Source organism: Eschrichtius robustus, chromosome 4 (genome assembly GCF_028021215.1).
Source record: "Eschrichtius robustus isolate mEscRob2 chromosome 4, mEscRob2.pri, whole genome shotgun sequence".
Classification (NCBI taxonomy): domain Eukaryota; kingdom Metazoa; phylum Chordata; class Mammalia; order Artiodactyla; family Eschrichtiidae; genus Eschrichtius; species Eschrichtius robustus.
In genome coordinates, this window is record NC_090827.1 from 101936358 (window position 1) to 101960617 (window position 24260).

The following is a 24260-nucleotide window of genomic DNA, read 5'->3' on the forward strand; positions in this document are numbered from 1 at the left end:
AAAACAAAATGTTCTTATATATTTTAAACAAGAGCAATTTCCTTCACCGTTTGGACTTCTTAGTTTATCTGGCCAGTCTTACTTCACATTCTGAAGAGGAAGAAGCTTTAAAAACTTGAACTAACCCCTGAGAAACTTACAAATCCAAAGAGTTCCTAGGCAGACTTCTGAGTTGGCTGCAAATGGTACCTTTGCAGTAAGTGCTTAGGTTTAGGCACTTGAACCCCACCAGAAAGTGAATCTGAGGATGTCTGTACAAGAAGTTCCTAGGCTCTGGCCATTGCTGATAAGGGTAAAGGAACAGAAAGTTAAACAAATGCTTTCAGCCAGAACTATGGTGCCTACACACACCGTGGTCATTGTTACTAAGTTTAATTTCACCCTTTGAGTTTGCTAAATTACCTCCTTATGAAAGGTCTATTGCATGATTGCATGATTTGGTCAAGCAGTAGAGCAGTTAATTTCATGGTATTTATATATATTTTATGTGTGTGTCTGCAAGTATAAATATATCGTTATATAATAATACATGTACACACATGTATTCACATATAAAGAATATATATAACATCATTTCTTAAATAAATTACAATTACACATGTGATATAAGTAACTTGTGTGTGCGTCTATTATGTGCAGTAGAGGCCTTCTTGTCTGACCAATGAGTGAGTATTTGGTGGTTTTATCTAAAAAGTTGATTGAAGTATACACAGTTTAATCATTTCACTTTTGCTTAAAACATACGAATTATACATTCAAATATAAAATTTTTGGTATAAGACAGAGAGACCTTTGCACTGAACTTAAATGTACTAACTGGGGATCCATTCATCTTTCTGGCACAAACTTCACTAATAATGCATCATAGATGGTATTCACGTTTCGTTTCTTGCTTTTTGAAGGAAAATAATTAAGGGTATTTGTGTGGTAGTCTGAGTGCAGAATCATTCTAGGTTTTTATGATTTTTTAATATAAATCATAATCAGAATTCCTTGTGTTTTCCCATACCATCCACCTACAACTAATTTGACAGCCCTTCTTTTAGTAACATACCTTTATCGGGTCTTTTAATAGAAAAAACTTTTCTTACTAATATTTTCTTACTAATATTCATTCAGTTACATAATATTTTATTATCTGACATAATTGCAGTCACCAGTACAATGGACATTAACGGATTTGGGAAAATACATTACCTTGGCTATAGTAACAACCAGCTGAAAGGAATCCATTAACTAGGAGTGTTCAGGATGCTGTAGGTGTAAGTTGCTTTGGTTTAGAGAGGATTGAGAAAGCTTCCACTGTATATACCGATACCAAGCTTTCCATTAAAGAAACATTTTTTTATTTTTCTCTGATTATAAATAATATAAGCTTACTATAAAAGATGTCCAAAATACAAACTAGTGGAAAAATTGTGTATAGTTCTAAATTGTTTTCTATGGATATTTTTACATCTGTGATCATTTTGTATATACATAATTTTGCATTCTGATTTTTCAGTTAACATTTTAATAAGGAAGTTTTATATTATCACAGACCCTTTATTATCAGGCTTTTCTTAGTGTGCTGTATAACATTAGTTTGAGTAGGTACATGTATCAAAATGTATCAAAATTTAATTATACTTTTATTGTTACACATTTAGGTTGTTTTAAAGTGTTACCATTTTGAAATAGCATGCAGTGGAAATCTTCGTTCATAAATTGTTTAAATCTTATTTTTCTCAAAATAAACTACTAGTAGTTATTAACATGAATATAAGGATATAAATATCTTGGGGGCTTCTGATACATATTACCCCATTGCTTTCCAAAAGAGGTGTTTCCACTTACAGTCCTATTATCACTATGTGGATATATTTGCTTTATTACATCCTTGCTAGCATTGGGTATCTTCGTTTTTAAAACATTTTGCTCATTTATGTGTATAACATTTCATTTAAATTGCATTCCTTGTACTCATGAGATTATGGTGTTACAAAAAAGCACTTACTTTTATTTTCTTCTTGTCAGAAGTTTTATTATTTCTCTTACTGACCTAATTTTAAATATTTTAGTTATACATTTGAAAGGTTAGTAGGCTACACTGTTGAGAATTTATAGAAGATACTTTAAAAAAATACTTAGCATCCTAAAAATATATACAGTGGATTTATTTCTGTTGGTGAACCAGAATTCATCTTACTAGTTTAAACCCCTTTTTCTTAGTGCTTTGAAAGAGTATTGAGTACAATGGAAATCAATTTACCAACATATATAACATATATAATACCTGCTCTATGCTTGCAACACAGTAGGTCTTGGGGAATATATATCAAGCATAAGACATAGAGACTAATCCATGCAAAGCATGGACTATTGTACTTGGCTCATAGTAGGTGCTAAATAAATGTTCTTGTTTTTAAGGTGTGGGCTTATAGTCAGTTGGGAAAGTAACACATATTGTCCAAGTAGCATGAAGGGAAAATATTATTTACTGTTTATAATGTTCTGCTACTTTCTAAAGAAGGTGGGCTCAGAGGTTGGTTTTTCATTTGTTGAGCATGGTGGTAATGAGTGCAGATACAAATTACACAAGCTGATGTATGGCCAAATTGCATTACATGCAAGAAGGGAATTCTAGCTACAGGAAAATCAAGGGATGAAGAAGAACTTGGAGGCTGTAGAAGGTGGCTAGAAGGAGACGTTTGAAACCTGCTCGGAGGATGGTGTAGGGAGGAGGAGATTGGGGGAGAAGAGGGTTTTTTTTTTTTTGATAGAGCTATTGTGTGTTTGAAGTGCTAGACAATGTGTAATGTTCATGACCTCCATCCCCACTAAACATCTTCAGTAAAATTTGTTGTGTAGTAGCGTTTGGAGGATATGACAAACACTGATTGTGCCTCAAGAGAATCACCAAAGGGAGAAAATAAGCTTTCAAAGGGAACCCTGTAACATGGCTTCAAGTTAAATACCATGATTGTGCAAAAGATTGAAAAGAATTGTAGAGACAGTTCAGGACTGAAGGAAGCATTAAGGCAATACCATTAGGCAGTGAGTGACAGAGTTGATCTGTGGAAAGGAGTTTGGAGGAAATTGAGCGCTCCACTGACTTGGGGTGCCTTAAGGGAGAAAAATATTTGCATCTGATTTTTAAGTGTGTGGGTGGAAAGGAGAGAAGATATTGATGGAGCAGAAGATACTGTATTGTAAATTGAAACATAAAATTGCCAGTATTCAACATTTTTGACATACCAAAAAAATTGGCAGTTTCGTGTGATACTACCTGAACTAAGATACTTGAAAAGCTGCAAATCTCCAAATGAAAGTAGTCTATGATGATTTTTTAAAAAACAGACAGCACAGTTTAGTGAAGTTGTGCAAAACCTTGGCTCTGATATTGAACAAAGCCAAGTTTAAATTCTGGCTCTACCCTCATCTAGCTGGAAGGCCTTTGGTCAATCTAATTAAATTCTGTAAGACTCAGGAAGCTTATGTATCAAATGAAGCTGATCACAGTACCTGCATCTCATTGAGGCACTGTGAGGATTAAATGAGATAAAACATGAAAAAAGCTTAGTCCAGTGACAGCATATGTGTTCAATAACTATTAGCTATTTAATTACTAATTCTACATTAAATTCATTTCTGGAGGTCACTGTACCTTCCAGCTCATCTTTTCAACTTTTGACTACCTTTTACCTGTTTCCTTTTATTGGCCTTAATACTATCTCCTCTTTGGCACTCTCCTATATGAAGTTATGTATTCTTTTTTGTGGCAAAATTCCCCTAATTCCCCATGAGACTGAACATATACTGCTTTTGGTGTGGGGCTGGGATTTACCAAATCAAGGTAGAAAAATCTCCTCTTGGGCATTCATTCTCTCAACAACAGGTACTTCTGCTGTTACTACAAATCCTAGAGGCCAGACATTCACTAATAGGCACTTCACTTGTATTATTTCTGGACTCTCTGTCCATTTAATTGTGAAGGAAAAAGCTATGTGTTGATTCTAGGTCTGTGGTGGCCCCTGGGTTCAAAGCAAGTCTGTCTGACTAGAGATTATGTCTCTTCCCCGAAGCCTGAATTTTAAAGATAGTAGTGGACATCTGTTACGTTAAATAGGTTTTATTTCACTTGCCAAGCGTCATTGGTTGGTATTGGCTGCCAGAAGCATTGTGTTGAGAAGGCTGCTAAGGCCAAGTCTGTACTCAGTGGGAATGTCATGATCAGTTAGTAATGTCTGCCCATGATCAGTTAGTAATGTCTGCCGTCGGTGCAGCAGAGGGGTGGACAGGGTGTGGACAGCATGCAGGTTGTTGATTTGTTGATCCTTGGTATGCATGCTGAATGCCTTTGGTCGCAACAGAGGACGTGGATCAAGCTGTTGCCCAGGACTTTCTGGTGTCTTCTTATTTAATTTTACAAATTTTAGTGAAATTTTCCAAACATTTAAGTGAAAATGTAAAGAGTCAACAACATTCTAAGACCTCAAGAATAATCCCTCTGCCCCATCTGCAGAGTCTTTGGGAAACAGGAGGGATGAGATAGGAAGTTTGTTTTATTAGGTATCACCAGCTGGTCTGACTTTGTGATTGTCCTAAACTAGCTCATTTTGGCTGATAAAAAAAAAAAATGCTTCTCTTTTACAGGTGTAAAAACTAATTTGATTTCAAAATAGCTGTTAGTAAAGCAAGATGAGAGAAAAGAGAATGCTCTTTTGGCAGAAGGCATTTAAATCTATTGCATATGGAGATGTTCAGAGTGCTAGACTTTTGCTTCTGAAATGGGAATGGCAAAGCAATGTCATCTCAACAAGGTGATGGTTTTAACCACAGGACATGAAGGAATTTGATTAGGAACCAAAGTGAATGATCGCCAAACTTTTATTTATATATATTTATTTACATGTACATACATATATATGTATATGTGTGTGTGTATATATATATATATATATATATATATACACACACATGTATATGTATATATAAACGTTTTATTTTTATTACTGTAAAAGTAATAAGAATAAATATAACTATTTTAGAACTAATTAGGAAAATAAGAACAAAATCATCAGCACCCTCATCACCCTAACTCACGAGGTCTTAGCAATGCTTTCCTCCATCGATATGTATATTTTCCCCATGGTTTTCATGATGGTGGATTTTGTTTAAATCGGCAGTTATTCAAATTGCACTTCAGTAGACTTGCACTTAAAATACCCCGCTCATTAACCCATCAATGAGTAATTTCTTATTCTTTTATGTGCAGTCTTATATTGTCATTTTTGGACTTCCCACTTAAAAGCTGATTTTGCTGGATGGTATATTGACAAACAGCATAAATTTGCTATACCCTTTTGCTATATACGTCTTTTGTATGTGACTTATCCGTGGGGAAATAGACCAAAGCAAAATAGGAGCAGTAGCTGGTACTTTTAAAAGAAAGCCACAGCGACAGAGAACTAGAAAGTGATTTTGACAGGTCATATAATCCATTCCTGTGGCTGAAGAAGCCACGAAAGGGAGACCCAACAAATTCTCTTTACAGTCCATTCCAGTGTTTTGCAACTTGTCCTGACAGGAATTTCTTCCATATTTCATATCCCTCATTTTCTATTTTTAATCTCATTCTTCTTGACTCAGCGTCTGAAAAGCACCTCAGTTTTCTTTTCTGGAAATGGCACTATCCAATGTCTTTCAAGCCAAGGATAGCAAAGCAATTTTCTCTCCCATATCAACTTCAGGGGTTTGGTGGGAGACACCTGGAAAGCCAGACTCCTCCGTCCCCGACCCGGACCCCTTCTCCTGCCCCAGCTCTGTGGGAAAGTGCCCGAGGTCCAATGAATAGCAACTTCATGTTCCATGAGCAAGAGTTGGGGCATTAGACACATGTCATAGGAATGTTCTGAAGCTTTTCTGTGAGTTTGTTCCCCAGTTCTCAGGGCTGATACAGGAAATCCTTAAAAAGCAGGAAAGGCGGGGGCTCCATCAGTCAGAGGGGACATGCCAGCCTGGGTACCAGAGTGAGGTGTGGGAGGCCCTTCTGTGTCAGGGGTTAACACTTTGTTTGCTGGCTTTTGTGGAGATCCAGTGAGTCCTGGGGAAGTTAGGGGTGAAGAGAGAGCACTGGAGGAGCTTTTATCAACAAAATATTTTAACAATTATAGCAGTAACAGTTCATACTGATTGAGTATCAGTCCTTCCTATGCTCCCTTGACACCCACTCCAAGTTCTTGAGGCCAAAAATATGTGAGTAGAACTCAAGTCAGTCTCCTCTCTTTGCCCAGTCCTCCTTCTTTGGTGAGTTTTTAAGCAAATTAGAAAATCATCTTCTCGGTGTCTTTCCTTGAGAAATCTTTGAATTGGCATGTGACGTAAGAAAAATCCCACTGTCAAACTCCAAAGCGAGTCACAGATTTAGCAGGAGGTTGTGTGAAATGTAAACTGTAAAACTGTGTAAACTATTAAAAAAGATCTTCCTGAAGTCATTGGCTGGATAGTGGAGCACAGAATACAGAGCAGAGGACTTGCCATTTATCAGTCATTAAATTAAACACACCAACCCAAAAGAGAACTCCTCAAAGGAAATCGTTTTTATAGCACATAATGAAACACAAAACCAAACCAAACTTGTCTCTGACTTTTTTTTTTTTAAGGGCTGTTTAAAAAGATAACTGGAGAGTGTGGGAGAGTGTGTACCACTTCCCCCAGATTTGCTGTGCAGAAGTGCAGAAGTGTGAGTGATGTAGAGGTACTTGTTTATTATAGAGCACATTTCAATGCAGTAATCATAAATATTGCTAAGGTTGTGCTCCGTTGAAATATGACCTACATACTCTTGATTGTTTGTGTTACGTGATTTGTCTGACACCCATTACATTCTGGGTAATAGCAGCCATTTGTTGCTCTGCACAGCAGGCTCTTCTGACAAAAGAAAATAGGCAGCAATAAAAAAGCTATAGTCTGAATTACATTCTGCACAGTGCTGCACTGCTGAGAGTTTGTGCAAGTGTGTTAACAATGTTCTGAACTGCCTCTTGTCAGCCTTCAGCCTGTAATGGCCATCTGTCCTCACATAAATCTGTCAAAACCTGCTAAGTTCAAGAGAGAGCATGGAATATACCTTGTACTGTCAACACCAAAATGTACACATTCCCCAGAAAATCAACACACAGGAAATAATCCGGAGGTTATGGGAGGCATTAGCCCGGTTGATTTAGGCTTGTGGGCTGAAATTGAGAGTCCGGCAATTAGTGGGAAGATGACAAAGGTAGTGGCGTTGAGGAATTGAGTATTGACTGCCCTTCTACCGCAGGGGAAAACATTCTGGGTGGAGGAGATGGGGTTAGAGAAAACTAATTAGTTCAGGTACAGCAAAGGGTTCCCTGTCCCGGGCACAACTCCTAAAAGCTGGACATCACGTTAAAAGAAAAAAAAAAAAAATGCTTCTTACACTTTTGTTTTGCTTTGTTTTGTTTTACTCTGGATCTCAACCCTATCTGGAAATAGATTTTCAATGAGGCACTGGTGACACGCAGTCTCATGATCCTTAAGGTGTCTCAGTCTTGCTCTGGGGTATTCTCCTCAGATTAAAGAAGTTTCAGTAAACAGTCAAAAGGTTAGGGAATGATCTGAATTATTTTTCCCTGCCCACCGACTCACTAATCCTAAAATAACTTCCACCTACTAAGCGAGTATTATTTATTTGTTTTAATGAGCAGGGCCGTCCGAAATTTATAGCCCTGATATTTTCACTCACAGGGTATATCTGGTTATCTCAGGGTGTTTCTGTAAGTGTTAAGCAGATACACAAGAAAATCTGTACTTACTGCAGATTTTAAAGAATGATCTCTTTATGAAGTCCTGGGGGCTGAATCCCTGAAATGCCAGCATTTGGGGGAATATTCAGCACATAGTAGGTGCTGAGTGAAAGTCTGTTTAATTGCCACAGGCCATCTAAAATGAAAAGGAAGTAAAAGCCTTTGTTTTTAACGCCAAGAAACTCTAATCATATGTTAGCGCTCCCAAGAGCAACTTGAGAATCGGTTATTTAAGCGATAATGAGCTTAGGTACTAGGACAAGGGTTTCAAATGTTCAAGAGGAAAAAGAATTTCTATATTTAAAATCCCTAGATAGCTGAGCTATTTTTAGAACTAGTCTCTCTTTAATAGTGGCCTAATTTGGTGTTTCTGAAGTTTAGGGTTTCTTTTTATAAGTCTAGAATGTCAGTCAAAATATATCTACCTGAGATCAAGGCAGGGTGCCACATAGACGCGACGGGACACTGGCTCTCCATAAGTGGTCTATGAACCGTGTCATTAAAAATATTTGACCAGCTTCCCAAGTGATCCTTGGGCCACTGAAATGGGACACCTACTAGTAAAGGAGGATCTAGAAAAATAAAAACGAGTGAAACATTTTGCAAAAATAAGCCCAAGCAATATTCCACTGAGAGCTCCTCATCTGTCTGGAGAGACAAGATATAATTCACATTCAAAAAGAGATAAGCGTGAAAATACAGCAATATCTGGTAAGTGAGTGATCCTCGCAGTAAATTATTGGAAAAGTAAAAATTACCCCCATTCAGAGTATCATGAAAAGATTTATGAAGTTGTATTTGAGGATGTTGAATGTCATTTCCCCCAATTCAAGGGCTATCTCATTTGGAATATTTGACTGTTATTTACTCAGCAAAGAGAGATTATTCATCATTATTTCTTTGAGCATCTTAGCTTCCTGTGAGAAATATTTGAGATCCTGTCATTTCTTTGCTGGGAATTGGTATCTTTAAATTTGTTGTAGCAGTAATTGAAGGTAGCATGTGGTAGAAATCAGTGTGTATGAATGGGGCAGTGCAAAGGGTAGAGGAAACAAGCAGAGAGAGAGACAAACAGAAAGATAGACAGGGAAAGAAAGAACGAAACAAAAGGAAGAGGAGAAGGAGATGGAGGGGGAATGGGAGGAATAGGAGGAGATGGAGGAGGGGAAGGAGGGGGAGGAGGAGAGAAAATTGGCCATAAAGGAATTCCTTAGATTGAGTGAAAGATATACTTGTCTATGAAAGAGGGAACACAAGGAGAGTGAACTTCAGTGACATGGATGATTCATCCAGTAACGTCACCTCCCTATTATCTTCAAGCAGAGAATGGGGGGCAGGTGTACAGTAGGCTGCTGATACAGGGAAGCTTTTCTGAGACTCAGATGTGTCACGAAGGGAGAGCAGTGTCTCCTTCTCTTTGTGTTTGCATTTCCCTGTCTTTCTGAACTTTTCTGGGATAGATTTCCAAAGTCAAACCTCTTTGTGTTTTTGTACGTTTCCTTCCCTCCTTTAGGGAGAATTAGCTACGTATAATAAAAATTGCCAAATATTGGTGCAAAATATTTCATTTTAAGGAAAATATTAATTTCTTCTATCTCTTTATTGTAAAGTAGGGGAGAGAGGCAGTGTCTTCCTGTTCATACCAAAACGTCACGTAGCTTTCTGTGCCCTACTTGGTTATGTGTGTGTATGTATGTGTGTGTGTGTATATGTGTGTGTGTGTGTGTGTGTGTGTATATATATATATATATATATATATATACTTCTATTTTCCAGCAAGGTAGAATTTTCCTTGAAGCATGCAGTCACCTTAAGTCTAAGCCCAGGCTTCTTGTGGACTTAAGTTCTGTTTTGCTGAATAGCGTCCTCCCATCCTCCTAAATAAAAAGTGTATTGTAAACTAAAATGTTCCCTTGTAAGCATAAAGTCATTTGAACTCCAGCCTGCCCTTCTTCAAAGTTCCGTTGACTCTGGAGCCTTTCCACAATTCTTCTTCCTTGGCATAAAGGACTGAGGAGGACTTAGGGGTGAAACTGAACAGAGGTAACCAGCCTTCACACACTCTCCCACAGTGACTTGTGATGGAATTTTCTGCCCTCTGTAGAAAAGCACAAAAGGCAACAACTGACAGATTTCCCCTCTTCTTCCTTTCGTTTTTTTCATTTTTTTCAATTAGTTAGTTGCCGAAGCTTGGATTCATTTCAATCCTTCAGCCTCGTAACCCGCCCTGATGTGGTGCTCCAAGTAAAATGGTCCGCTGGCACCGCAATATTTAGTGTTACTGTTCACTTAGGTTTCTGTTGCAGAACCATATTTTAGACAGAATGTATTAGTTATGCTTACAAGAATGTACTATACCTACATTAGCCATGGTTTACAAAGTTAATGAACTGTGGAGACAAAGAATCATTGCCGTCAGGTTGTAGAGTTGTCTGGTGCCCTGCATTAGCCGGCTGCATTTTACTGAACTTACTTTGATGTTGCCAATGTCATTCCCACCCTCCTCCCTCCCAGTTGCTGTCATCCCATCTTTTCTTTTCTTGTCTTTTTTTTTTTTTTAAAGTTGCCTAATTCTTTGGCTCCATGGGTAGATATCCTTGATCTTACAAAAATTCCTGATCTACATGCATCCTCCCCAGCGTTCTTTGCAGACAAATGCCACCAAAGGTCTTCTATGATTTCCCTGTGTCCCACTGTGTTAATTTTCCACAACTCAGACTGTGAGAAGCCCCTGTAAACCTGAGCTTTGGTAATGCCTGGTGGTGACGTGGTCATGTTTCCTGGGAAGCAGGATCTGTTAGTATTGGCGTTTGAAATACAAAATATCATGGCTTTCTCCACAGCCTCATATTGTAGGTCCATCTTTTCTTGGTGACAGAGGCTTCGGGGGACAGGGTCACTTTTTCCGGTCTTATCATGAATTTAGTTTCCTTCCTTTACACTGAGTTTTAACCATTGTCTGAAATCTTGGAAAAGTTAGGAAAACATATCCTGGCATTTAACAACATATCTCTGTCTCTTTTCTTTCTCTCTCTCCCCTCCCCTTTTTTTTTTTTTTCTTTTATTATCTTAGGCCTAACTCCACCCACAACTCCTCCTCATAAAGCCAACCAAGATAACCCTTTTAGGGCTTCTCCAAAGCTGAAGCCCTCTTGCAAGACCGTGGTACCTCCGCCATCAAAGAAGGCCCGGTACAGTGAGTCTTCTGGTATCCAAGACAATAACTCCACCAGGAAAGGGCCCGAGCAGTCTGAGTTGTACTCACAGCTCAGCAAGACCTCCGTGCTCACCAGTGGACACGAGGAAAGGAAGGCCAAGCGGCCCAGTCTGCGGCTGTTTGGTGACCATGACTATTGTCAGTCAATTAATTCCAAAACGGAAATACTCATTAATATATCACAGGAGCTCCACGACTCCAGACAACTAGAATATAAAGATGCCTCCTCCAACTGGCAGGGGCAGATGCGCTCTTCCACAGATTCAGACCAGTGCTACCTGAGAGAGGCCTCGGAGGTGGGCAGGCAGGTCTCTCCCGGCAGCACCAGAAAACAGCTCCAAGACCAGGAAATCCGAGCTGAGCTGAACAAGCACTTCGGTCATCCCAGTCAAACTGTTTTTGACGACGAAGCAGACAAGACCAGTGAACTGAGGGACAGTGATTTCAGTGATGAACAATTCTCCAAACTACCTATGTTTATAAATTCAGGACTAGCCATGGACGGCCTGTTTGATGACAGCGAGGATGAAAGTGATAAACTGAAGTCCCCTTGGGATGGCATACAGTCCTATTCATTGTTCCATGTGTCGCCTTCTTGTTCTTCTTTTAACTCTCCGTGTAGAGATTCCGTGTCACCACCCAAATCCTTATTTTCTCAAAGACCCCAAAGGATGCGCTCTCGTTCAAGGTCCTTTTCTCGACATAGGTCGTGTTCTCGATCACCATATTCCAGGTCAAGATCAAGGTCCCCAGGCAGTAGATCCTCTTCAAGGTAAACCTTGTCAAAACCCACCCAAAGCCTAAGGCGTTCCCAGGAAGTGAAAAAAAAACAAAGGCAAAAAACGCATTCAAAACCCACAGGCAGCCCCGCCCCTCACCCTCCATTCCCAGTGCGACAGGAACTAAGGAGATTGTCGTTACCCATACATTCCTCCCCATCTTCTCTTAAATCTGTCATTCTTGAGCCCAGTGCCTTGAGCCAGTCAGATCAGAGAGAGCAATTTGTAAGAAACTTGCTCATCTAACTTTTTCCATTACCTGGAGAGCTGCCTTGTGCCAGGATAGGTGAGATCCATGCAAGATAAAGCTGACAGTGTACCAGGCCGGCGTTCGGCATTCACATCAATAAGAGACGCTGCAAGAGAACACGTCACTCCAGACCTCTAAGCTGACTAGACGATCACAAACTGTCACTGGGAAATCTCACAAGTAGCTGGGAACTGAAAGCCGGTTTATGTAATGCGGAATTCCAGGGGCTGTTCAGTCATGCCGATGAACTGGGGTTCACCGGCAGTTGCAAATGCCCTTTTGTTTTTCCTCCTCTCTCCCAGATCTTGCTACTACTATGAGTCAGGCCACTGCAGACACCGCACGCACCGGAATTCTCCCCTGTGCGTGAGATCACGTTCAAGATCGCCCTACGGCCGGCGGCCCAGGTAATGATACACGTCCTTTACCCTCCGCGCCTCTCATCTCCTCCCGTAGATGACAAGATGTTTTCTAAAACCCTGCCCCCCCCCCCAATTTCTGTTTAATTTTGCTCATGCGATTGGAGGTGGTTGCCTTAGTGATGAAGTTCTGTTTCTCAGGTATGACAGCTACGAGGAGTATCAGCACGAGAGGCTGAAGAGGGAAGAATACCGCAGAGAGTCTGAAAAGCGGGAGTCTGAAAGGGCCAAACAGAGAGAGAGGCAAAGGCAGAAGGCAATTGTAAGCAGCTTGGAGCTTACTTTCATTTTACAGGAGGGTTTCTTTTCTTTTCTTTTCCTGTCTTTTCTTTTCCGGGGGGTGGGCATAGATTAGAAAATAAGGTAAAGACTCTTGTTAGAATACGCAATACTCAGCCTTTTGGCTTTAAAGCATCAGTGAGCCCTCAGTCCCTCTTAACACAGACTATCGGAAAACAAAATGTTAGGTCAGTGTATTTCTCCTCCATACTACCTGTTTCTCATTCATCTTGAAGCTCATTACTGTTTTCGATCTTTGTTTCTAAAAATGGAGGAAGGAGAGATTTGTCCAGTCAGATACTGGTCCCATCAAGCCAGAGGATGAGTTCTTTGCATTGTTTTCTGCTGCTTTTTTTCTCTGAGTGGAAAATGAAGAGATATCACTATTTGGTTTCAGTTTTCGTCTTTTTGGCAGACGTGAGGGTTGGATTGAGTTAGATTTAAAGGCAGTGGCAGAGAAAGATTTGCTTAGAAAGTCATCATTTCTTCCTTGTGCTGGGTCAACACCTAACACATCCATATTTCTTATGAACTGCTTTTCAATAACCTATTATGGATTTCAGCACCATGTACTGCAGGGTATTACATTCACTTGACATATACACAGTACTGACCCTTTGGGGTAAGGATCTAGGTTATGTGCATCTAGTTCGTTCTATGTTGGTCAGACCTTAGAAGGCAAAAAGGAGGTCCTCCAATTGTCAGCATCCAGTAGTTGTTCAAGGCAGATATTCCTAATTGATTAAGGAAATCTTTCCCACTGAACCCCAATAGAGCCTTGAGGGCTTTCCCAACATGGTGCTCCAGGGAGCCATGGCATATCCATTGGAAATGGCACTGTTTTCATTCATTGCAGCTGCTGTCTGTTAGCTGCTAAACGTCATTTCAATGAAGATCAACCTTTGACACATCTTGCATACAAGCTAACCAGGGCTTAGGGAAATGATTTTTAGCTGTAAATGTTAGATGGATATGGTACCTTTAAAACAACCCACAACCATCAACAAAATCTTGAAAAACCTACGTAAAAGAGCTGACTAATAGAGTCCAAATCGAGCGTTGGCCAACAGTTATCAACTGGAGGAAAAAGGTTAACTGAGAGGTTTGTTAACTCAGGCGCTCAAGGAGAAAGAAGGGAGAAGTAATTGAATACTTAGGCTAAAGGTCTAGGGCTTTGCTGCCATTTAACTTTGAATCTACCTAAGACCAAATTAAAGGCCTTGTGAAAATTATAACACTTTCCCTCAATTTTTCACAACTTTCAAATGAGCTGTGATATTAAGATCTGCCAGAGTATCATTAGTTAACACTTAAGAAGACTAATGAAAATTAAAAATTCAATTTTTCTAATTTAGATGTTTTTAATTAATAGCCTGTTCAATAATTATAATAATTCACATTTATAGAGTGCCATATAGTTTACAAAGCCTTGTAGTATGGAACCGTACAATTAATATATACCAAAGAGAGTTATGTTGAGTAAGCATAAAGGAAAATAGTTATTTCAGTGTTTTTGTACTCATATTTGATAAAACTCTTCATGTTTCTTCCCAAAAGAATGACACTAAAGAGAGAAATTGTTTTATCATATATTTGCTCATTTGTGCAAAATGTAACACAGCTGTAACTAAAGCTATGTAGATAAATGTAGATAAATGACATGTGCTTATTCTATTCTTCCAAAGATAACTTAGTGCCAGATACTTACCAGGGTGAAGAAAGGGAGGGAGGGGTCTTTTTTCTAGTTTGGTTCTTTACAAATAGATCAAATAGTGTGATGGTCTATATTCCATAGATGCCTGAGCCAAAAGTACTCTTGAGGCCGCTAGCCTCAGTTTGGAAGCAGATACCACCCTACCACCCTGCCTTTCCATGTGTCACAAATATTGATCAGTTCCTTGGTTAATTCTTTGACTAAGACAATCTTTATCAGTTCCCTTTGAAAGACAGCAATTATAGTGCAAATGTCAACTTGGCTTATATTAAGTCATCATAATTAACTAGACGTTTGTGAGAATTTTGGCTTTGAGATTTTTATTTTTGTTTTTAAAAAGCAGATTTAAAAAGAAAACTAGGACATAGAGATTGTTTACTAACACAGTGACCCATAGGTAGTAAGAGCTTAGTATAAAGATTTGGGACTTACTGTTAAACCAATTCCCACTTGGACTATTAGATGCTATTTTTGCTTAATATAAGTGAAAACACATGACTATATGAGAGACATTTGTTAGGTGCCTGGGCTCTAAAATTAGGTAAGACCTAGTCCCCACATCCAGGGAGTTCAAGTCTACTGGCTGGTAAAGATACATGAAGAGGCAATAGGGTGTGTTAATTGCTATTGCAGAGGATGTGCCTAAGGTACTGCAGTGGCAAACGGGCTGGCAACCAGCCCTGGGAACGAGGGAGGGCATCCCTGGGGAGGGTGAGATTGATTTGAAACCTAAAGGGAGGAAAGGGCAAAGGTTTTTTACACCTGTGTTGTCCAGTGTGGGAGCCATTAGCCATGAGGCTAATTCAGCTAGTCCCAAATTTAGATGCGCTATGAGTGTGATTGAATTTTGAAGACAGTACAAAAAAAAAGAGTGTAAAATACTTCATTAGTATTTTTTACATCAATGACAAGTTGAAACAATAATATTTTGGCTATGCTGAGCCAAGTAAAATATATTATTAAAATTAAATTTGTTTCTTTTTACTTTTTAAAATGTGCCTCAGAAAATTTAAAAGTTACATATGGTGCATTATATTTTTATTGGAAATTACTATTCTAGGCAGAGACTTTAGCTTATACTAAGTCTCTGGAAAAGAACAAGCTATATTGGGAAACTGCTAGTCATTTAATTAGAACACCAGGGTACAGGAGAGGCAAGAAATAAGTCTGGAGGGCTCCATGGTAGCCAGATCCTTGAAGGGTCCTGTAAGTCATAATAAAGATTTTGAAGAATATCTTGACGGCATAGTGGAACTATTTAATGAGATTACCCGCAGGAAGTTTTTCTGATTGATTTCCTTCCTCAAAATGATCTGCTTTCTTGTGCCATAATGAATTTGCAAAATATATTTTTACGGACTTGGAGATACGAGCAATGATTTTTGACTCATTTGACTAGATTAGTTTGAAAAGTCATTCATGAAACAGCTAAAGGAACTAGGACAGTTTGCCTAAGTTGGTCGGGTAGGTGATTTCCATTCAGATTTCTGAGACACCCTTAAAGTAATGAATAAATAGCAAATTATATCTGGAATATCTTGGGTGCAGTGCTGGATTATTCATTAATTCAGATCAATTTTATAATCAGGGGAGCAGCAAAACAGAGGCTCCAAAAGGAAATGAAAAAAAATAATGTTACAATCATGTAATAGATACTTTACAAAATTAACCTTTGCTACCTTGCCTTGTGGTCTATAATATTGACTTATTTTTGAGTTCCATAAGAAGGAGATGGTGGTTTAGGTCATCTATAAACTTTTTATTGTGTATGTGTCCAAAAGTCTTTATTCAGACCAACTTCAGTGCACCAAATCAGACAGCTAAGAAAAGACTAATAATTAGTAATTACACAGAATCATATGTTGTGGTTGAATATTGCCATTGTTTAAGTTGCCGTTTTCCTCCAATTTCCATCTAAATGCTCTCAAAACCCAATTTATCCTCCGCTTTTCTCAGTCTCATAGGCTTGAAATAATTCAGGTTATATTGGAACTCTGGAAGCCAGAGTATAGTACTTAATGTCTAAACTGTCACTGCTCTAATTTCTTGGGGAGTTCTAAGTCCAATTCCATTTGCAATCTTTACAGTTTCCTGCCAGAAAACATGATAATGGGATGTTAATTTAAAGGGCAAATCTAGACATTATGAAATGGCTCAGGGCTTAAAACCAAAACCAGATGTGCTTGGGCAATGACTGTGCCATTTCTTTTCTCTTCTCCATTGGTCAATGTGCAGCCAGGGAGCCAGAAGCAGCGCCTCATCACTGATAATTATCAGCTTCTTCCAAATGAAAAAAAAAAAAAAGTTGTGTGATTTCTCATGGTTATACTTTTTGGAGAAAATAAAGTAGTTTTCTATTCAAGCCTTTTTCGAGAGCTATTCCATATGGGTGAATATGTTATATTATGAGTCTAAACTCACAACTTAGAAATTTTCAGTTTTATCAAAAGTAGTTACACATGCTCTGAGTCTATAGTTTTCATGTTTTCTGACTTATCACTGTGTTTACTTGCATCTTAGCCCTTATTATTGTATTAGCTCTTAAGTAAACTAACCTGGATGTATTCACATCTATCCAACCTAAGACACTAAGGAGTATTCCTGGGCCGTACTTGGATGAAAGTAACTTTGGTAAACTGAAAGCTATAGTTTTGTTTCTCCCCTGAAAGTGTCTCCTAGTAGCGGTCACTTACTGAATGCCTACTGAATCAGATGAGTGTAATCAATGTTAAGAACAAGAGAAAAAACAAAAAAAAAGGAAACTTGTTTTGGCATTATGTCAGAGTTTTGGCCTTTGTTTCTATCCATTCACACCTTTTCATGGTCATTCACCCCTCCCACTTTATCTTTTAGATAGAGGACCTAGCGATACCATTCACTGTAGAAGTGGCATGGATTTTATCCACTCATCTCATCTATAGTATTTGTAATATCCTTGGAATTTTTGAGGAAGTTAGGTTGTAACTAATCTGGAAGTGAACATAAATCTTTCATTGCCAAAGTTGACATGCAGTTTCCTTAGCATAGGAAGAGGGATTTTTAAATTATCCTGACTTGGAAATGTAGAATAAAAGTTCTGAGAACTAAAATCCAAATTATATCAGGCTGTTCCTTATTGTTACCTAACACTGCAGAGCATTTTAGTGAGATAACCCACAGAAAAGCATCAAGCACAGTACTTGGCATCTATTAGAATTTAGTAAACGTTAATCTCACTACTAATTTCCTTTTCTTCTTAGCCAAACCCCTTTTACCAGGAGTTACTTATTTTTTGATGAGAAACAACCATTGTATGTTTTCCCCAGCTAACTGGGAGGCTCTACACACTTTCTGATAAAGATTTTGATAATGCAAAGTCAGTTAATTCAGTCAGATTTTTTTTCTCTGTTTATCCCCTGTGTTTTGATATAATGAGGATTTACCATACCTGTTAATGCAACATAAATCTTCACTTTTATTATCCACCCCATCAGCAAACTAGCTTCTGTGAAAATTGAAGCTAAAATATACTTGATAAATGTCCCTTCCTCCTCGATAGTGAAAACTGGTCTGAAAATCATTTTTCAAGGAGATTTTTCCAAAGGTTTAGAGTTCCTCCAAGCCTTTAAGAAGTTGGAAATGTTATTAAGCATTTTGATTTCTTTTCCTTTCATCTCCTGTTTAGAAATTAATGTCTTGAAAAATTGGCTGCAAATGTTAAGGTTTTTTAAAGATATGGAATCTACTCATCTGTCTAATAAAACTGCAACATGTTAAAAATAATCAGTTCTTCACTAGACATTTTGGCCAATCTTGGAAAGATTTTTGTCTTTGCTTTTTAGACCTTCAGATGCCTTTTAATTTCATTTTTATCACTAGGAAAACCAAACACTCTAATCATTTTCTCAAATGAGAATTTCAACATGTATTCAATCTCTGATCTTTGTAAGATAGCAAGATGTGGTCGCATTCTTATGTTGCATAAAAGAAGATTGACAGTCAAATAGGTAATTTAAGTGATTGTGGAACAGCCCTTTGGATATCTGTCTTTCCTATCTAGGTTGTGTCTTTTTTTTACTGCAGAATGTATCAGTATCCGATATAAAAGTTCCTCTGGTTTATCTTCTTTTGGGATTATTGTTGCATACAGTTTCGTATAAAGAAGCAATTCAGAGACTATCCCAATATGTCTGCATATGGATGTGCATATGGTCGATTTTCACGTTTACTTTGAATTTCCTTGAAGATGAACATAGGCTGTGTATATTCCCTTAATAGTAGATGAGCAATTTCTTTGTGATGATTCAATTTCTTTCTCTCTCTTCTGCATTTCTCCCTCCTTTTCCTCTGTACAGTAGTAACCTTACTAAAAACATTCATTAAAAAAAATAAATAAATAACACTCATGCAAGCAGGCGCCAGGAAGTTTAGATAACAGTCCCATCAAATTCTGCTGTTTGGCTGGAGCTGGCTGCATAAATAGAACGGAATGTGATGTGATGATTCCCTTGCTCAAGTGTACAGCACTGCCCCGGGATGAGCCGCACTCTCCATTTATATTTATTGACCTCCAGGATGTGCTGGGTGCTCTGGAACAACACAGTTACAGCCTTCAGTTGAGACATACAATCTACATGGAAGCGAATCAGGCAGCCCGCTCTGCTTGCTATACTTCATCTGGTCAGTTATGTAGGCTCAATGGTTGCTGTCAGAGGAATTGTGTTTTACCAGCTGTTTCAGTGGAGTGAGAAAAGTGAGAGTCCTTACACTTAAACCATAAAAGCAAATCATGGAAACCTTTGTTAGTACACTCAGCTGAGCTACCTGGGCAAGGTTTTTCCTATGATAAAGCACCAAACCTGGTTTTCATTCTCCATTGTCTTAGAGAGTCTCAGAGTAAGGACCACACTTAGTCACCTTTGACGTAACGAAGGGTCTGGAACTAGGTGCTAAAAGTGATTAATTTATTGGCAATTGATTGATTTTTCAACAAATATTCATTAAGAAGACTCATGTTTGGGTACCGTTAAAATATAGTAGTCGATAGGACTGGTATGGTCTGTACTTTCATGAAGCTTTCATTGTTGGGGGAGATAGACATTAAACACCGAATAAACTATTAATTATTTAATTACAATTGGGCACAGAACTACAAAGGAGAAGTAGAGTGTTCTATCAGAGCAACTAGTAATAGAAAGCCGGACATCACCTCAAGTCTCAGAAAGGAAAATGATTGTTGAGTTCACTGTAATTCTAGACAGTATGTGTATGTTGGTGGAGGGGAGGGAGAGGCAGTGTGGAAAGGGTATTCCAAGTAGCAGAGAAGCAGCTTGTGCAAAGCCCTTAGAAAAGGAAGGAGCACAGTACATACTAGGGATTGAGAGAAGATCAATATGGCTGGAAATAGAGGAAAGGAAAGAATGGGATGTGGGAACTGAAGCCCACGATGAAGATAGATCCAGACCCTGAAGTGCCCGGTAGGTTCTGTTAATGATTTAGTTCTTTCCTTAAATGCTATGAGAAACTATTGAAATGTTTTAGATCTTAATTGGCATTATTGGATTCCCGTACTCTTCGTAAAGACTATTCTCACCAAAGTGAAAGAATAGTTTGGAGGAGGGTAAACACAGACACAGGATCCAAGTAAAGAGGCTGTTTTACTGGTCCAGAAAGAGATGCTGGCAGCTTGATTTAGGGGACATGCAATAAAAGAGGCAGATTTAGGAAGTAAAAATCAACAGGACTTAAGGAGTGATTGGAAATGTGGAGGGGACTAAGCGGGAAGAATCAAGGAAGGCACTTGAGTTTTTGTCCTGAATAACTGGCTAGATGAGGTTAACTTCACTGATACAAGAAAGACCCACTGGGAAGAGGCTGAACTACAGAGTTTGGTTTGGGTAATGTTGGTCTAGTTTGAGGTGCCTATGGGACATCCAACCTGAGATGTCAAATAGATAGTTGTTGATTTGAATCTGAAGCTCAAAGAAACTTCCCTGATGAAAACAGAAATATGAGTGTTGCATATGGTAAAAGAAGAAACATGGATGATCAAATCACCTAGGAGGATATATATTGTAGGATCTGTGAATTGTTCAGTTACGTTTCTCAAACATTTATTGAGAGTCCACTCTTTACCAAGTTCTTTGCTAAATACTGGGCACATGAAATGGACATATGTTCAGTAAATAACATAGGACATCTCTTTGCTTTAAGCCTAAATGACTTTTTGCATCATCCAAGATGTAAAAAGATATTCTCAGATATTCTCAGCACATCCAGAGAAAACTCTTAGGCAAGCTAAATCTGTACCTTTGCCCTGTATTTCCTAGTCTCTGCCTCCGTCTAACTTAAATCTCTCCAACCTTAAGTTCATTTCATTCTTGTTTGCCATTGATAGACATACAAGCTAACTGTTAAGCACTTCGTTATACTAACTTCTTACGTTCTTGAAAAACCTTTTCTCAGTTTGAGAAACATCATCTTTGGCCTTGTCTTCTTGGAATAAGAGATATACGATTACTTCTTACACTAAGAATGCATTCTTGTTCTTTAAAAAGTGATCCATCTTCAGGCTATAAAATATTCTTCCCATATTTTGTAGGTTATAAATTGCTGTTGACTTTCAGATTATGATAATATTGACTCCACTTGTGAAAATTAGGCCACACCCTTCTCATCTGTTCCTAAAATAAGATTCATTGGCAAAGTGAAATTTATAGCCTCTTTTATAGCTCTTATTCTTTGGAGACCCATGGCTTAAAATGGCCAGTATTTTAAGACTGTATTTTTAAAATTATTGTCTTTGGACCACCTGTATCAGAATCACTGGGGTGTGCTTGTTAAAAATAAAGATCATTGAAGCTTACTTTCCAAATTTTTTTAATACAGCTGGAATAAACCCAATAATTTGCATTTTTAATAAGTGCCTCAGGTAATTTGTATTTATACTAGAGTTTAAGAATCAATATTTTGAGGGGTGTCAAAATTTGTATGTCAAACTATCATGCTGTACATCTTAAAATTATACAGTAATGGATGTCAATTATTTGTCAATAGAACTAAAAAATGTGTATATTTTATCATTAGAATTCTGAGTTAAGGGGAAATTAAAGAGTTTTGCAAGCCAGGTCAGTTTCCTACCAATTTTGAAGATTAATAATCGAGTCACAAGTTTTAAAATATTTAATAGATATTATTCAGCTATTCAGTGATAAAAAATATCGCATTACACACATTTCTTCTATAATACATTAAATTTCATGTGACAAAGGAACAGAGATGGATAGAAAAAGTAGAAGAGAGTGAGAGGCGGAAGAGAGTGATACTGAAGAAATGGAAAGTAAAACTTGATTCAAGTGTAGTCTTTTGTTCAGGTTTAGTGTGTGTTTTGCTTTAATTGGCATGCTCTGGGGGGGTTCTCATTATGCATGATTGTACATTTATAAATGTTTCTAGCATTCAACTTCTTTCCTATCTTCAGAACTAGCAAGTGTCTTCTCACTTTCCCCCCCTAGGAAGAACGCCGTGTGATTTATGTTGGTAAAATCAGACCTGACACAACACGGACAGAACTGAGGGGCCGTTTTGAAGTTTTTGGTGAAATTGAGGAGTGCACAGTAAATCTGCGGGATGATGGGTGAGAATCTTCAAGATTATTTCTTGTTTAGAAGCTGACATATGTAAAAAATTATGGCCATAAGATTACTAGAATGGGAATGCTTTGACAGATGACATGTTGAGTTCAGAACCTTATTTATTTTCTTTCATCCCTATTTATTAATCTTTCTAGTTGAGATTTCCTGTCCCAGAAATAAGTATTTAGCTGCTTGACAGGACAATCACACTGATAAATGGATGCAGTGGTTCAGACGTTGGCACCAGCGAAGTCTCCAAAGTAGAAAGGGTTACAGTCATATATGCTAATGCTTCCTCACTAGCTTTGAACTTCTCTTCTTTGTCCGTTGCAGAGACAGCTATGGTTTCATTACCTACCGTTATACCTGTGATGCTTTTGCTGCTCTTGAAAATGGATATACTTTACGCAGGTCGAATGAAACTGACTTCGAGCTGTACTTTTGTGGACGCAAGCAATTTTTCAAGTCTAACTATGCAGACCTAGGTATGGATTTTACTGTACATAGAATGAGGAATCCATAATGTAGAGCTCAAAATGGAAGCATATGTAAACTGTAGGCACATTGGGTTGGACCATCACTTTATTTTACTAGAGGGAATATTTGAATACAGATTTTATCTTGTTTTTTATTTTTTAACACATGAGACAGTTTCAGAAGCAAGGGGCTTAAGTTTCGGCAACAAAGAGAAGAAGCAAATTGTTTCTACTGTCTGCCCATATGCTGAAATTCTGCACTATTGGTATGTCTTTGTGTGTGTGTGTGTGTGTGTGTGGTATGTTTTGAGTGTGCAGGTGTTGTATTCGTTTGTAATCTCTTACTGCTTTCTGTGCCTACCCTGAATCCTTTTGTACAAGCTATAGCATTGGCATCCTTGCTTTGCAGAACAGAATATGCAAAAGTCTTATTCTTTTTTCCTTATTATCTCACAAACTCTTAGAAATGTCAACATTTTCTACACATTACACTCAGAGAGGAGAAAGTAAAATTTCATGTGCTAAATCACACTGTACTTTCTTTAAAACAAAAGGAGAAAAAAAACACTGTTTTTTTTTAGTGCTTCTATATGCTAGGCACTGTGCCAAGGCTTTGTAAGCATTTTCTCATTTAATTACCAGAACAATCCTAGGAAGTGGGTATTATCATCCCCATTTTACAGGTAAGGAAGCTGAAGAATAGATAAGTATTCCTTTTTTCCTGTTACAAAAGTTGTACAGACTCAAGGGGTAACATTTGGAAAATATAAAAAGGTATTAAGAAAAATAGTAAAATCACCTATCAGCCTATCACCTAGAGATAACCACTGTTACCTAGTATGGGATTTGCTGTTCAGTATTTTGTCTCAGAACGTCAAATTTCTTATAGTTGAGGTCATATTATACGTATATATACACTTTTAAGTTCTGCTTTTCTCGATTAATATTATATAAGTTCATTTTCCACTGTGATTCAAAGGATCAAAAATAATTTACCAGTATATTTTAATGGTTGTATAGTATTCTATTTGGCAAATAGTGCCATTATATTTAATTGTTCCATTATAGCTAAACACATTTTCGGTTTTTGATATTATAAATAATGCCACGATGGACATCTTGATTTCCTTTCCAATTTTAATTTTGTTCCTTTCCATGTTATTCCCTAACTAATGTGTGTATTGTAAGCCTTTAAATTCCTTCATGAAATAATGAAGGAAGGAAAATGGCAAATGTCTTGTGCATATGACATAATTATTTAAATCAATTTATAATAATCATCATGAAATTAACATATAAATCTGCTCCTAAGCATTATTATATGTCTATCTGCACTTGCTTTGGCTTGGTATAAAGACAAAAAAATGAATACCAAATACAGGGCTTTTTTCTTCCTTCAGCTGAACTGATGTCTTCCTAGAGTAATTGATACAGGTGGGGTGTATTGTTCAGGGGGAATATGCTATAATTCACTTCACAAGCTAAATAGATAGTATGAAGCAGGGGAGAGGCAGTTGACTGTTAGAGAGATAGACGCCTAGGGATGAAAATATAAAAGGTGGCAAGTCATTTGTTCAAATGTTGGCTGATAAAAACAGTCCAGACAGATTGAAGTCTTGAGTTGATTTGACTTATTTTCTTCAGTGATGAAGGCCAGGGTGTTTTCTAGTCTCTCCAAACATCTTGAGTTTAAAATAAGCTACCT

General features: G+C 37.9%; 1 protein-coding gene across 2 annotated transcripts in view; it reads left to right on the plus strand.

The window, feature by feature from the left end:
* PPARGC1A (PPARG coactivator 1 alpha) overlaps positions 1-24260 on the plus strand; it is a 293001-nt gene that overhangs the window by 262492 nt on the left and 6249 nt on the right. For both annotated transcript variants that reach the window (XM_068543148.1, XM_068543150.1), the window contains exons 8-12: positions 10882-11797; positions 12357-12461; positions 12615-12735; positions 21960-22081; positions 22413-22564. In XM_068543148.1, coding sequence (XP_068399249.1) covers positions 10882-11797; positions 12357-12461; positions 12615-12735; positions 21960-22081; positions 22413-22564 — 1416 coding nt within the window. The remainder of the gene's footprint in view (positions 1-10881; positions 11798-12356; positions 12462-12614; positions 12736-21959; positions 22082-22412; positions 22565-24260) is intronic.